The sequence below is a fragment of the Crocodylus porosus genome, unplaced genomic scaffold (assembly GCF_001723895.1).
Source record: "Crocodylus porosus isolate Cpor-Errol unplaced genomic scaffold, CroPor_comp1, whole genome shotgun sequence".
Taxonomy (NCBI): Eukaryota; Metazoa; Chordata; order Crocodylia; family Crocodylidae; genus Crocodylus; species Crocodylus porosus.
In genome coordinates, this window is record NW_017728932.1 from 16,092,243 (window position 1) to 16,106,482 (window position 14,240).

Consider the following 14,240-nt stretch of genomic DNA (forward strand, 5'->3'; position numbering starts at 1 on the left):
CTCGCCATGTTCTTAGGTATGTATTTAAGCATGAGATCAAGGCTTGAGCACCCAGTTAAGCCTAATTTTGTTTTAATAGCTGGTGCAGTATTGAGGGGAAAGCACAATGGGAGTGATGAGCATTATTATGACTGCCTCAGGGTGACAGTCTTCCTTTGCTCTCTGCTCCAACCTCTATGTAGACTTACACACTATACACAGATAGGCGAGAACTGGCTGACCCATCACTTACCAGGCTGCTGGAACGCCGATGTCTGCAAACATACTCCATTGCAGAACTGCCTGTCGTGCTGCCACCCTGTAGGAATAAATACTAATGCTTCACCCCACAAGCTGCTGCTTACCCCACAGCCTGGCTGGGGGCTCAAGGTGGAAGGAACCAGCACATCCATCTGTAATTGCTGATGTTTTATTTTACAAGTTTGAGATCTTAAAGTTCAGGAAGTGGCAGGCTGCCTGAACGGGGGTCCTCCATGATCCAGTAGTCCTTTGTGGTCCAATATTGCAGCCTGAGGGCTGGCAGGATCAAATCCCAAGGGAGACTATGTGCCCTTGAACATGTCATTCCTGGTGTCTGCCCTGGGGAACAGGGCAGAAGGCAAGGATTGCAGGGTGACCCTGAGCTCTAGATCCTTGAAGAACACCAGTGCTGTAACCTGAGTGACCTCTGAACTCTCACTTGTAATTAACCTCAGACTGTTCAGTGTTTCTGATCCTACTGGGTTATTACAGTGAGAACATTCAAGAGTTGTTAGAGCCCAAGTAAAGGAGCAGAAGGAAGTACATACAGCATGCATCTGCAGTCAAGGGGTTCTGGCACTGTCTGCTTCCCACAGCAGGCAGAAGCAGGCGCTTTCAGTAGTGCTTGACCTGGCAGACTGCCTTTCTCCTTTGGTCCCCTCTCTGGGTTCTCAGCACTCTGGGAGGCGTGTGCGATTCTGCACTGCGTCACAGAAGGCGGAGGGAATTGATCACCATATAGCGAGAGAATACCAAGTAGATGTGGCGAAACCAGAGGAGCTGGCTGCGATGACACCGCATGGCCCGCTAGAAGGAGACAAAAAGGTGAGACAGCTTTGCCAGAAACTTCCACACCCATTCGGAGGGCAGCACCCAGGCCTTTCTGGAAAGTTGCCTATTAGATTAACAGTGGGGCCCCCACCCTGGCAGGATTTGGACTGAACTGATCATTTAAAGTGGCTTCTCCTGATCTGCAGCTGCCAGGAGGACACTGATGGTGGTGTGTGTAACACGACAGTCAGGAAGCCTGGGCCTCTGAGGAGGACAGACTCCAGGGACCAGAAGCCCAAGTAACTAATGGTGCTTTCAAGTCTCAGAGCAGTTTCTGTACCAGGAGTGTACTGCTGCTGCCCTCATATAGGTGACAGCTCAGCACTGGGTACCAGGACTCTCACAGCAAGCATCCCCAGGTTTGCCCCTAAGAGAGTACAACTTGCTAGGAGTGGCCATCGTCACCCACCTGGAGCTGCAGTTGGCGACTGCGGGCTCTAGCAAGCAGTGCCCTGTATTGAGTTGAGCAGCCTGCACAATCCCATCTAGATAGAATTATTTCATGCAGAGAAAGGCAGTCTCTGTAGACCACACCTCTGCATCCAATACCTGGGTGGCTACAAGCTGTGGTGCAAGACTCACACCCTTTGGATTCCTAAAAGCCAATCTACTGAATCATCATAAATTGCCAAAATGCAACCTGAATAATCCGAGTGCATGAGACCCTCTTGGGCAATTCCCTCACCATCATTATGGCATGATCTAACTGGTGGGGCAGGCACAAAGCATGTCACCTTGGCTTGCTCAGACTCCTCCTTGGTTAGTATGAAGAGAACATCCCGGGACAGCAGGCAGCTAATGGGCACGTCCAGCATGGAGATGTACTTCCGCAGGAGATTCACGGACTCCAGGATGAGGACTTGGCATCCTGAGCAAAGACAAAAAAGAGCAGGATGGTTACTAGTCTGCAGGATCGCCAGGTTGGGCTTTCAGATGCTACAGGGGTCCCTGTCATAGAAGGATCGGGCTGAGCAGACCCTCAGGGCATCACATCTAGTCCAGCTCCGTCTGATCCATCCCAGACAGATGCTTTTCCAACCTGCCCCTATGAACTTCCAGTAATGGCAGTTCCCCATGCCAGAGGCAGGCACCCTACCTCCAAGCCTCATCGGCCTCTCCTTTCATGCCACCTGCTCTTCCACTCAAATGCTTCCTTACTTCTTAATTGTTCTGCTAGGGCTGGATGTGGACTTACAAGCTGGCAACCTGCCTCCACAGACCCACCACCTAAAGGATTTCTGAGCTGCTCTGGTTCACTCCAGGCAGGGTGCACAGGAAGGCCTTCAATGCCAAAGCAGTGTCAGATAAAACCTGCATGAGCAGCCCTTGGTTTGCTGTCCCTCCTCCTTTGCCATTCTTTGTTAGGGCAGGGAAGGCTTTCCTGGTGTGGTCCGGATGGTGTCAACTGTTACCCCAGGCTGGTAATGAAAGGGGGTGCCTGGAACAGGTCGGGGAGATTTTGCTGATATTTCTAAGACTCCTGTGAATTTTCCTTTCACAACTAAATTGTCCTCACTACTGAACTCAACTCAGCTGCTGGCCCCATGAAGGGAGCAGAGCTCCTTGGGACCTGCCCTGAGATTCCTCAGTGCTTCCAAATCTGACGTTGCTGCCATCATGCCCATTGTTTCAGGTGTTTTTCCGAGCTCAGCAGAGCTGAGTGGCAAACCAGAGCAAGCCATGGGGGCTGTGGCCAGCAGGTGGAGCTCTGGGATGGTGGAAAGCAGGCTGCAAGCCCAAGATGAGCCCTAGCCCATAAGCTGGGAACAGGTGGCCCTGCTGCCTTGAGCTCCAAGGCTCTCCAGGATTCCCGGCTTTGGTGTCACCCTATGTGCCCAGGTAATTCACAGTGCAAGGGCAGCAATCCAGGGGAGCACCTGCCTGCTAATAGCAACTGAGCTAGTCCTTGCAGTGAGGCCGTGACAAGCAGACGCCTGTGCCACCTAGCCCCCTGGAAGCACCAGGTGTGAGCCAGGGACACCCTGCACCACTCCCTGGCCTGTGCCTGGGGGACTCCTGCCCTGCAAGAGCCAGGCTGTGGGGAGCTGGGCTGCAGGCCAGGGGGCTCAAGGCATTCTCTGAGGCAACAAGCCCCAGGCCTGATTTCAGAGGCAGGTTTAGACTTGGCTTGTTTCACCAGGCCAATGGCCATCGCTGTGTCAGTGCCCCACTGCTGATCTTCAGGCTGCTACTTGCATAGGGCTGGACCCTGCGCTGGTGGCTGCCAGGGCTGCTGTGACAGGCAGATGCAAACAACCCCTCAATCCGCTTCCCACAAGGCCCATGCCTCCATTCCCAAAAGGGAATTATTCCGATGTGGTTCAGTGCCAGGACTTACCCAGCTCAGGACCTGCAGCCCATCCCCGGGGGGTACCCACCAGCAGACTGCACACATTTTGCAGCACAAAGGAGATATGGATGGAGAACTCGCTGATCACATGAGATCCTTCAGGCAGCCGCAGCCCAGCAGTCTGCTTGCTGGGTAGTTCCAGCTGGCAGGGCTGGGGTCATGCCCTGCTGAGCTGAATAGCAGAGGAAAGCTCTGGAACTGGAATCTCCTGCCCGGGCACCCAGCATTTCCACCATATATATTTTTTTAAATTATTATTTAAAAAAAAAAAAAATCCAGCATTTCCACCAGGCACCTGTTGGCGTCTCAGCCCTGCACGGGGCAGAGAGAGGGGCTGGGAGCAACCACAATGTGAGGTGCCTCTTGCTTTCCAGCCAACCGTTTATGAGCCTGGCAGAGCTGCCCAAGCCATTCTTGCAAAGCTGGGAGCAGAGGAGGGTTTAGGGTTACGGGTGATCGGTGGGGGAAACTGTCCTCTCTGCTTCCAGCCCATCTTTATCTAAGAAACCCCAGTTCCTGCAGCAAATGCCCTGACCTCCTCCCGCCCCAGCAGCCCACATGTTCCTTGAAAGTAAAAACTCTGCCAGGGAATGTGCTGCTGGTGAGAGGTGCCAGCTCACAGTCCTGCTGACCAGGCTGGGGGCAGGCACAGCCAGGCAGCCACAGCTTGTGCCCTGCAGGGCCATGCAGGAGGCTTCTGTGCCAGCCAGGCGACTGGAGTCACCAGGCACTAGCAGCAGAGGCTGCTCCGCCTGTGAGCAGTGGGTGCCAGGAAGCAGGTAGGGGCTGGAGAGTCCTTCTGGAGAGGGGAAGGGCTGGGAAAACATGCTTCCTGCTCCCAGCTGGGGTCAGAGATAGGCAACACCCACCCAGTGCTATTGAGGGATCTGCTCTTATAACCTCTGTGTGGGGGGCAGACTGCTGCGCCTGTGAACCCGATGCAAGTGTAGAGGAGCTGCTGGCAGCTGGAATAGCAGTGCAGGGCCTGAAGAGAGCCAGTTGGGCTTTCTCCTTCCAACAAGCACATGCAAGTAGAGCTGCTGATGCTGGTCCTGCTAGGTGCCTGTACCTGGGCTCTTCCAGGAGGAAGCTGGTTCCAGCCAGGAGCTGGGTGTGAGGTGTCCACGCTGGGCAGAGGCTTAGGAGACCAGGTGGGATATGTAGGGTGCTCACGGGCACATCACTGCACACAGTGCCATCTTGTCTCACAACGCAGACAGGCTTCGCTGCCCAATGACACGTGGAAGGATTTTCTGTGGATCCACCAATCCCATGCACTTAGGCGGGTTCAATTTCAGACGCCCCCCGTGCTTCTCAGCTGTGCTCCTGACGTCATGCTCCTGTCACCAAGCCCCTCTGATGCATGGCCCCCGCATGCCCGCCAGATCAAATTAGAAATGCCGGGCATGTCAACGGGTCGGGGACTATATTTGGAAAGGCTCAGTGTAAGCAGCAGTGCCGGGGCTCCCCACTCCATGGGCACTTGTAGGTCATGTCAGATGTGATGTAATCAGAGGAGCGAGCATAGCTTCAGGAGTCCTTTGACACTGGGGGAGAAACAGGCACCACCTAGATGTGAGCCTGACTCCCAGGACCAATTTTAGACATGCTTAAAACCAGCCCCAACGACCAGCGTGAAGCTCCAGCAGTGTCTGAAGCCAGCCTGGTGTAGAGGCCCCCGGTACAAATCTGTCTCCACAGGGCACGGCAGTAACAACCGGTGCTCGCTGCATCTTGTCCACAGCACTTTGGAACTCCCTCTGCTGCTCCAGCAAGGCCCGCTCTCCAGATGACTGTAGCAAGGCTTAGCACGAGCTGCCCCTGCCCCTGCCCCTTCCCAGTGCTGCACAAACTCAGAACCATAGGGCTGGAGGACCTCAAGGGCCATCATGGCCAGCCCTCTGCCCAGCTGCAGGATTTGCTGCTCCTAAACCACCCCAGACCCGTGCCTGTCCAGCCTCTTCCCAAACCTCTGGTGATGGAGCTTCCACTGGGTTAATAGCTGGTTCCTCCTGTTCTGGCAGCTCAGAAGCTTCTCACGACAGGTCCTGGACTCTGCTGTTCAAGCCCACTGCCTCAGGCTCTGGCCTCTAGGCCAGGGGAGAACAATCACTTTCCATCTGGACAGCCTTCCAAACATATGAAACCCCCGCGTCTCCCCTGAACCTCCATTTCTTTTAGCTCCCCGGTCCTCAGTTTTTATCCTACTCCTGGGGGAGAGGTCAGTGTTAATGCTCCCATTTCACAGACAGGACAACTGAGGCATGCATAGGGACAGTGACTTACCTGTTGCCACGGAGGGCCAGTCAGAAACAGAGCAGAGGAGACGCTGGTGTCTGAGTTCATGCTCACTCCATCAGACCAGCAGCAAACAGCAACCCCATGCCAGGGAGCTGCTGTTCCTCTGTTTTTGGCTTCTGCTGTTCCCCAGCAGGGACACAGATGGTTTTTCCCTGCCCCCTGCTAACCAAATAGTGGGAGGCCGTTCCTGCAGCTGGGGGCTGGACACAGGTTTAAGACACGGCCATCATACTTGCCCACAGCAGTAAGGGGAGCAGAGCTAGGACTGTGCTGGGACAGAGCTAGAAAGCCCCTCAGCCATAGGGTCACCTGGTTCTACCTGTCCCTCTGTCTGCATGTCTAAAGCTCTTGGCCCCACTGCATCTTGTCTTAGAGCTGATCAGCAAACCAGGGGGGGTCAAAGAGTGGGGAAGGCAGGTAAACGCAAGTGGTAAGGGACACAGCAAGAAGGGGCTGAGCACGGTGTTGCACCCCAGCTCCCCAGCCAGGCTGGCCCCAACAGCTACAACACCCTGGTCCAGGAAGGAGTTCATGGGGAGCTGACACAGCAGCAGGGAGTTCAACTGTAGGTTCATTTGCATTGCAAATGGAAGGTGGATGATTCAGAACATGCAAGTGAAGGTGTTGCCTAAGGGGGGAGAGGGAGCCTGCTGGCACCTGGGGCAAGCACTGGGGAGACGTGGGCGACATACCTTCAGGGAGCTTCCCCTCCAAGTGCAGGTGCCTGGGAAGAAAAAGAGACAGAGGGTGAGTGCAAGGGGAGGCCTTGCAAACCTGGCTTCACATACAGAGTGGCTTTGAGGGTCTGATGGACCACACACCCACATGCGCACACTCGTACGTGCTTGCACACGCACTCGCAGTGGTATGCCCTGAAATGCACTTCCAAGAGCAGACGCTGGGTGCCCTGGGCCCACTGATGCAGGGACAGAGTGGGGCTGGCTGCCCACAAATGGCTTCTCTCCCTGTGTGCCTTCACCTTCCTCATCCTCAGCACAAGCACGTGCAGTCCAGGCCAAGGGGCTCCCTGACACCCAGTGTTGTGTCGGAGGAAATGCTGCAAGGTGCTGCCCAACACCTGGTGTCACTGCAAGAATGTGTGCCCACCAAGGCGCTGCTGGTGTGGCAGCAGTGCCTCCCCGCCAGAGCTCCTAGGGAAGCTGGAGGCCTCTCTGGGCCATCCCTGGGGGCCTCTGCACATGTAGGTGGGCTGGATCACTGTGCACAGACAGGAGAGCTTCCACCCACTTCTCTTCCCACTGCTGGCCAGGATGCTTCCCCCACGCTTTGGGAGCTGCCCTCTTTCACTCAGGGCTGCAGCCAGGGGTTTAGTGGCTGTTGCAGTGAGCGGTGTGGGAAGCACAAATGGCCCCTACATCCCAGGCACAGTTTGGGTAACGGCAGGGCTGTACTGCCAGGGTGCCTCTATCTTGGCCCAGTACAGGAAAACCCAGAGAGCCTGGGGATGAGACTGTGGGGATGCCAAGTGTGGTGCAGCGCACGTGCAGAAGGCACATGGGGAGATGCTGAGCCTTGATTCTTGTCAGCTCTGGGGCTCACTTTCCTTTGTGCCTCTTTCCTCCCTGCTGTGTGGCACTTCCAAGAGCTCCAGTTTACTCCGCTGTCCTCTGGCCCCTGCTGCGGTGGGCCAGACGTGCAGGTGTCCGGTAGATGGCAGCAGGAGCAGTCCCAGAGCTGGGCTGTGCAGACCCAGACAGGGGCCAGTTTGCCAAAAAAACCCCAAAACCCAAACCCCAAGCAAGGTTACTTCACCCTGTGTAATACTGACAGAGATCATTATCGTCCCCGCGCGGCACTGCGCACGGACAATGTGACAATTCATGTGTAAATCCAGCAGGATAAACCATGCATTGTATGCAAACTGCAGTGTTCCTCCCGTCACTTTCAAAAGCCCGTCATCTCTCATTTCTGGTTCGTTTCAAGGAAAGGGATTAGCCACACGGGCATAGACAAAATAGGAAGCACTGGGTAATGAATACACAAAGCAGTTCAAAGCTGGAGTCCGGCCAGAAATGCGGGTCATGGCAGAACTCGGGCGCAGCAACCAGGGGGCGGAGGCGCTGGATAGAGTCTCCCAGCAGCCTTTGTCTCTTCCCCAGAGTCCAAGATCTGCAGCCCACGGGACTGACTCCATCACACAGGGGAACAGGCCTGGTAATGTTTATGCCATCCCTCTCCACCCCACAGTTAGTCTCTAAGGTAGGAAGTCTGCCCTGACTTCTGCCTCACTTGGCACTGACGTGGCTCTCCACTCACACCTGACGTCCCCCTCTTCAGCCACCATCTCTCCCGGACTTGGGGATGTGCAAGGGGCAGGAGGAAAAGCTTGGCCCCAGGAGCCAGCTGATGATCATCACCACTGGCCACAAGCCTCAGGGCATGGGGATACCCCTCTCGCTTTTCAGGGCCTGCCTGGAGAAGTCCCAGCGAGGAGCAGGGGCCCTGCTGGCAGGGAAGGACAGTTCAAGTTAGGAAAAGAGGGGACTTGTGTTCAGAGGCTTGATGGGCACGGCAGCTTGTCGGCAGGGTGCTCCAGCCTTGCTCTGCTCCGAGTCATAGGAGCTATTCTTGGAGCGGGGAGCGGACGTGCGGCTGTGCAGCTGCTGTCCTTGCTGCCTCCATCCTGAGCCAGCTGCGTGGCACGGGCTGCCCTTGGGTCAGTGCGGAGTGATGGGGAAGAGATCTGTGCCGTGGAGAAATCGCCGGGGTGTTCATTCATCCCCCCAGCACTAGGATGGGGTGCACTGTGGTGGGAACATGCAACACCGGCAGGGCTCAGCCTCCCCCGCACGCCTGGTAATATTGACAGTACTCCCTCAAACCTGGCTTCTCCCATTGACCATCCTATTCCCCTCCAAGTAGAGCAGAGGTGATGGCCACTTGCTCCTGCCATTTCAGGAAGGCTGTTCTGGAGATGGGCCGTGCTGCATTGTAGGGGAAGTGTAAGTTGCAGGAAAACACGACAAGGAGGCGCTGCAGCTGGCAGCATGCCTGCACTGCAATCCACCTGCACAGTCCTCCTTGCACAGGTCCAAGCAGGAAGGGTGCTGAGCATCTCCCCTGAGATCCAGGAGTGCTAAGGGCTTGCAGGTGCTCAGCAGCTGGCAGGACAGGACCTCAGTGTTCAGGCATTAGGTGCAATCTGAGACCTGATCTTTGGTCAGTCTCAGGAGCAACTCTCTACCAGCTCTCCTAGGCACAACTCTCTGGGAGGCGTGGAGCACCAGCATCTCGGACCAAAGCTGGCAGTAAGAAGCAAGTAAAAACCAAGTGAGGACGTCAGGATTAGGCTGTCGGGGGACTCACTGAGGGTGCCATGGGAGACGGCAGGGGAGTCCAAGCCCTGCTGGGTGGTCTGCAGTTCTGGTGATCCTCTGCTCCATGGGAAATTGTGCAGGGACATTGAGACCTTCCCTCCGCAAGGGTCTGACTTCATGGTGTTGGTCGCTGCAGCGCACCAGGGGAATGCAGCGCATGCATAAGAACGTGGGCTCCACTGATCCGCCGAATTAATGGGCTGAAGAGATGTGGGAAGAGAAGGGCAGCTGGTCCCCAGGGAGTCCAGAGACATCTCAGGTCAGGCTTCCAGAGCTAAACGCTCATGAGTTGAGATGCCTCCTCCCTACCTGGCTGTGCAGGCTGGGATTCCCTGGCAGGCTGAGCTCCCACAGCTCGCAACGTGCAGGCCTGCCGCCTTTGTGCACGCTTCGGTTTTGCCAGTGCCTGCAAGACCCAGTGACTCAGGGCAGTTCCAGGGCACAGACGAGAAGGCTGCTCCACTGCTCCCTGCTCTCATCCCCAAGGCGCTGGGGTAGAGCGGGGACGGCCGTGGCTTCCATCAGCAACGTGACCAGACTGCTAATGCCGTGAGGAGCTGGGGGAGGACATGCCGTTCCCAGAGGTTTCTTTTCTCTGCTTAGAGAGAGCTGGTCATCTGGTCACTGTTACCAGGGAAACGGCTGCTGAGGACTGACAAAGCTGGTGCCTTCTGCTCCGCTCATCTGAGCGAGGCCTGCTGGATAACGGCAGTCTCCTTCCGACTCCTCGCGACTGGCATTTAACCCACCCCCATGCTCTGGTGCAACCGCATGGGACAGCAAATGCTCTTTTCTCCCATGCACGTGCCCCAGATATACTCAGGATCAGGCAATGCCGCTCTCCAGAGTGAGCACGCATGCACAGAGCCACACCAGGGGACTCAGGCACTGCCAAGCCTCATAATCACCTCCTAATCACCACACCAAGTGCCACGTGCTTTCCCTGCAAAGCCTCAAGCCCCATGCTGAGCTTGCAGCCCGTTGGGAGGAAGCTAGGGAAGTCAGAGACTTTTTTCCCAAATGGAACAGACAAGACCGGCTTGGCTAATGGTGCCTTGATGCTGCTTTTTAGATGACGCTGCTGATATAAGTTTTATGGATGCAGTTGCTATAACGACATAATGCACGGTGGTTAAATATAGCAGCGCCTGTTTTCCACTCGGTTTGCTCTGCCCTAAGCAGAGAGGGACTCCGCTTCCACGTTCTCGCTGGGCTGAGGTGGACTTCACCACACAGCACAGAAACTGGGGCAGCAGCAGCAAACAGAGCGCCCGCTGGGAGGGAAGACAGCCTGTTTAAAACCAAACCATCCTGTGACTCTCGGAGGGTCGTGAAGCAGTGGAACGGGCTGCCCAGAGTGGCAGTGCTATCTTCATCTTCAGAAGTTTTGAAGACCCGGGTAGACAAAGCCTTGGCTGGGATGATGTAGTTGGGGCTGGTCCTGCTTTGGGCAGGGAGTTGGACTGGACGTGACCTCCTGAGGTCCCTTCAACCCTCATTTTCTATGAGTCTATGATTTCTATGACTCGCGCACAGCAAAATGACTGCGACCACCACCAGATCTGTGGAAAACCCCATCATTTCAAATGGGAAAGCTCTGACACAGAGGTTCTTTCAAGCCCTTCCCCAGTGTCATCCTGTGATTAGCAGAGATGCTTATGGAAGTGAGAATGCACTATGCTTCTACCGTGTAGCTCATGGGCCCTGCCACAAGCTGCGGGGATTCACAATGACTTCTTGGCAATACTGGGATGGTCTCAGTGGCCTTTGCTCTTCTCAGTGGGACTAAATCCTCCCTAAGCACCCCTGCAGTGATTGCAGCCATAGCTCATGAGGAACAGACAGACTGTGACAGGGTTAATCTATATGTAGCAGGAGTATCAGTGTGGAAAAAGTCACAACCATGCCAGGCAGCACTGCCTGCACACGCAGCCTGCATGAGAACCCACGGGGGCACAGAGAGTGGAGGTATGCTTGTCTGTGAGGCAAGGCCAGACACAAGACAGGAAGGGAGAAAAAAAGGGCCCCAGATTTAAGCCCTCCCAACCATGGTGGAGACTTGCCTTGGTCCCAGCCTGCTGCACCCTTTTCTGGCCCCGCTCCACGAACTCCCATCCTCACTGGTACCATACAGCTGCACCGTGGGCCTGCAGACTCCTCCCTGCCATCACTGGCCTGGCCCTCATGGAGGGCACTCATGGGGAGCCAGAACCATGTGGACAAAACACACACTGGCCCTGACTTCCAGCCCTGATGTCTGGCATCTCCTGCCATGAGTAGTGCCGGTACCTGAGCCCTCGCACCAAAGTCCAGAGTTGGCAGACCCATGTGCACATTAGCATACAAACCTCTTGTGGGCACACTGGAATGAATTCCTCCTTGGTATGTCTGCTCTGACCTCAGTCATGCAGCAGCAGCAATGGGTTTGGTCCCACATGCAAAATACCCCTCTTCCCCTTGTAAAAGCACCCTGATGCCCCAGAGGAATTATACACAGGGGCAGACCATCCTGCAGCTGAGTTTGGGTTCTAGCTCACAGTCCTTTAATTACACAAGCACATTCACCCTCTTTCAAACAGCATTTCAGTGCCACTCGCCGGGGACTGTGTGGAGCACCGTACCTTAGAGCCACATAAAGGGAGATGTGGTTAGCGTGGCCACTCACTCCTCCAGCATCAAAGGTTACCACCTGCAAAAGAACCCACAAACAAACACACTGAGAGATGCAGAGACCCACAGCCATGCTCGCAGCTACCGTCAGACTCAGCGCTCTTCAGCTGGAAGCCAGCAGTGCGTTTGGCCTTGTACAGCACCCAGAACTACGGGGCCTTGTGCAGAACCAGGGCTCTGCAGTGCCACGGGCGTAAGAAGAAATGCAGACCCCCTGGTGCTGAGCACAGCAAAAGGCCAAACTGAAAGACAAGCAAGATGCGCCCCCATCCAATACAGCTGATGCCTGTTTCCAGCAACATCTGAGAAGAGCAAAGCTTCTTACCAGCAACACCCCCCGGGAACTTTCTTCCTGAGCATGCATGCAGCCCACGCTCCCTAGGGCAGCAGCAGGGACTTGAGAGCAGCACAGCACCAGGGTGCCAACACGCTGCTACTGACAGGGTATGTCTACACATGTATTTATGTGCGCCTAAACTTAATGTGCCTTTGCTTAAGGCACATTACGAGAACGTAGGCGCACGTCTATATGTGGATGCACTAATATGCATTAAGGCGCATTAAATCTACCCATGAATAGCTAAGTCACATTTGCGCACATTGACGCACACCGTGTTAATGCGCATTAGTGCATCTACATGAGCACTAGTGTGACTTAGCTTGTTGTGCCTAAATTTGATACCTGCTTTATGTAGGTGTCAAATTTAGGCTCACATAGTCTCAAATTGCCATTTTTAAGGCACATTAAGGGTGGACACATGTAGACACGCAGCCTTAACATGCCTTAAAAGTGGAGATTTTAGGCTAAGCCCGCTTAAAAGACACGCCCACAGACACATTGTGGACAAACAGCCTAACAATGGAATTAGCTCTTCTATCCAACCAGCTGTGCACAAGACGCTCTTGGCTAGGGCAGATGCCCACAAGACAGGTTCCTTGTTGCTGTTTGGGGAGGGGCTGCTTCTTCACTCAAAGGCAGCGTGTCAATGGCCTCCATCTTCTTGGTCCAACCAGCAGAAGTGACACTGAGCACATCCCAAAGGTGCCAAGGCTTCCCCAGAGCATAGCAGCAAGACTCAGCTACTCCGCTTGCCCCCTGCAATACCTCTGTCACAGGGCAGTGGGAACAGGAGGGTGCAAAAAGGGCACCCAAATGACTTGTGGGCACAGAGCTGACCCTGGGGCTCACTCTGCCCTCCTGTTGGTGGGTACCGAAAGGCCCCTGATTCCCAACTCAGAGGACAACAGGTCAGCACCCAGGCTGGGGCAGAAAGGACATGCACCTAGGCAGGCTGGGCTGATGGCCCAGGGCATGCTGCAACCTGGTGCTCCACTCTTCCAACGGGAGAGGCCCTTTCTAAGGCAAAAGGTGCCCTGGGAGAAGGGAGATAAGAAATACTCAGCGAACACAGGCACCTGCTACAGAATCCCTCCACATGTCCTCAGTCGGACTTCCCACTTCACCCCAGGCTGTGAATTTGAGTTGGCTAACATGTCTGACGGGAGGCCTCCTCACTGTGGCCAGATGGGAGGAGGCATTTCCTGGAAGTCTCTTTCATGCACGGTAGATTTACATTTTTCCCTGCTGCCTCTCTGGGGTCAGGCCTGTGGCTGGGAGAGATAAGAGAAGGCATTGCTCAGAGCTGTGCCTTAGAGCCCAGAGAGGCAGAGCCGTGAGAGGATCTACCCTTGCCACTCAGCTCACTCAGGACTCCAGCAAAGGCTGTCCTTGTCCCTGGCTGTGAGACACCTGGTTATATGGGCTGGATGATCCAAGGTCACATCATTCCCTGGTGTGTCACCAATGGGTGGACCCAGAGATAAGACACAGACCTTGTCCTGGAGAACTAACAGTCTGACCCCCCCACTCCCATTCAACAGCACGTATCTTATGTCACACTGAGTCCCACTCGGCTCCCCCCCAGCATCAGGTGCTTACTCTGCACAGTGATAGTGGGTGACCCTGACCCAACGAGAGGATGTAGCAACCGGAGACACCCAGACAGGTTTGTGCTCTGAGCAGCCAACACAGAGCACCCCATGACATCCAGCCCCTGGAAGGGGATGAGGAAAAGCATCTGTGACAGGCATTAGTCATGGCAGTTATTGTGCAGCTGGAAGGGCTTCAGATACCAAGGTGATGAGGGCAAGAAAAGAGCCCAGAAGTGGAATAGATAAGCTGCAAATTATTGTAGTGAAACAGGCCAGGCCACTTCCACGAGCAAAGGGCTGGGACAGGAAGATATTCTTGACATGGAAATTACTGGCTTGCTGGAGTCTCTGGAGCATTTCTTTCTTTGCACCTGTTCTGGATGGGAGCTCTTGCTGGTGGGAGCTGTTGGGTTTAAATGGGCTACAGAGTTGCTGCCTACCTTACTCTCAAGACATCCGCCTATCAATCTGCGGCACCTTCCAGCATGCCATTCTGTGCATGCATCTGCCTCCATGCATGCAGCAACCTGTCTTGGAGACGTGACAGGTACAGCGGCGACCTTCACCTGCAGCATGGC

General features: G+C 55.1%; 1 protein-coding gene across 1 annotated transcript in view; it reads right to left on the bottom strand.

Annotated features, from left to right (window-relative positions):
* Window positions 1–393: 393 nt before the first annotated feature.
* Window positions 394–14,240, bottom strand: part of PIGL (phosphatidylinositol glycan anchor biosynthesis class L) — a 61,905-nt gene continuing 48,058 nt past the window's right edge. Inside the window, exons 4-7 of the mRNA XM_019545759.1 lie at window positions 11,682–11,749; window positions 6,415–6,446; window positions 1,806–1,939; window positions 394–1,047 (exon numbers count right to left, since the gene is read on the bottom strand). Of these exons, the coding sequence (XP_019401304.1) occupies window positions 949–1,047; window positions 1,806–1,939; window positions 6,415–6,446; window positions 11,682–11,749 (333 nt within the window). The 3' untranslated portion in view covers window positions 394–948. The remainder of the gene's footprint in view (window positions 1,048–1,805; window positions 1,940–6,414; window positions 6,447–11,681; window positions 11,750–14,240) is intronic.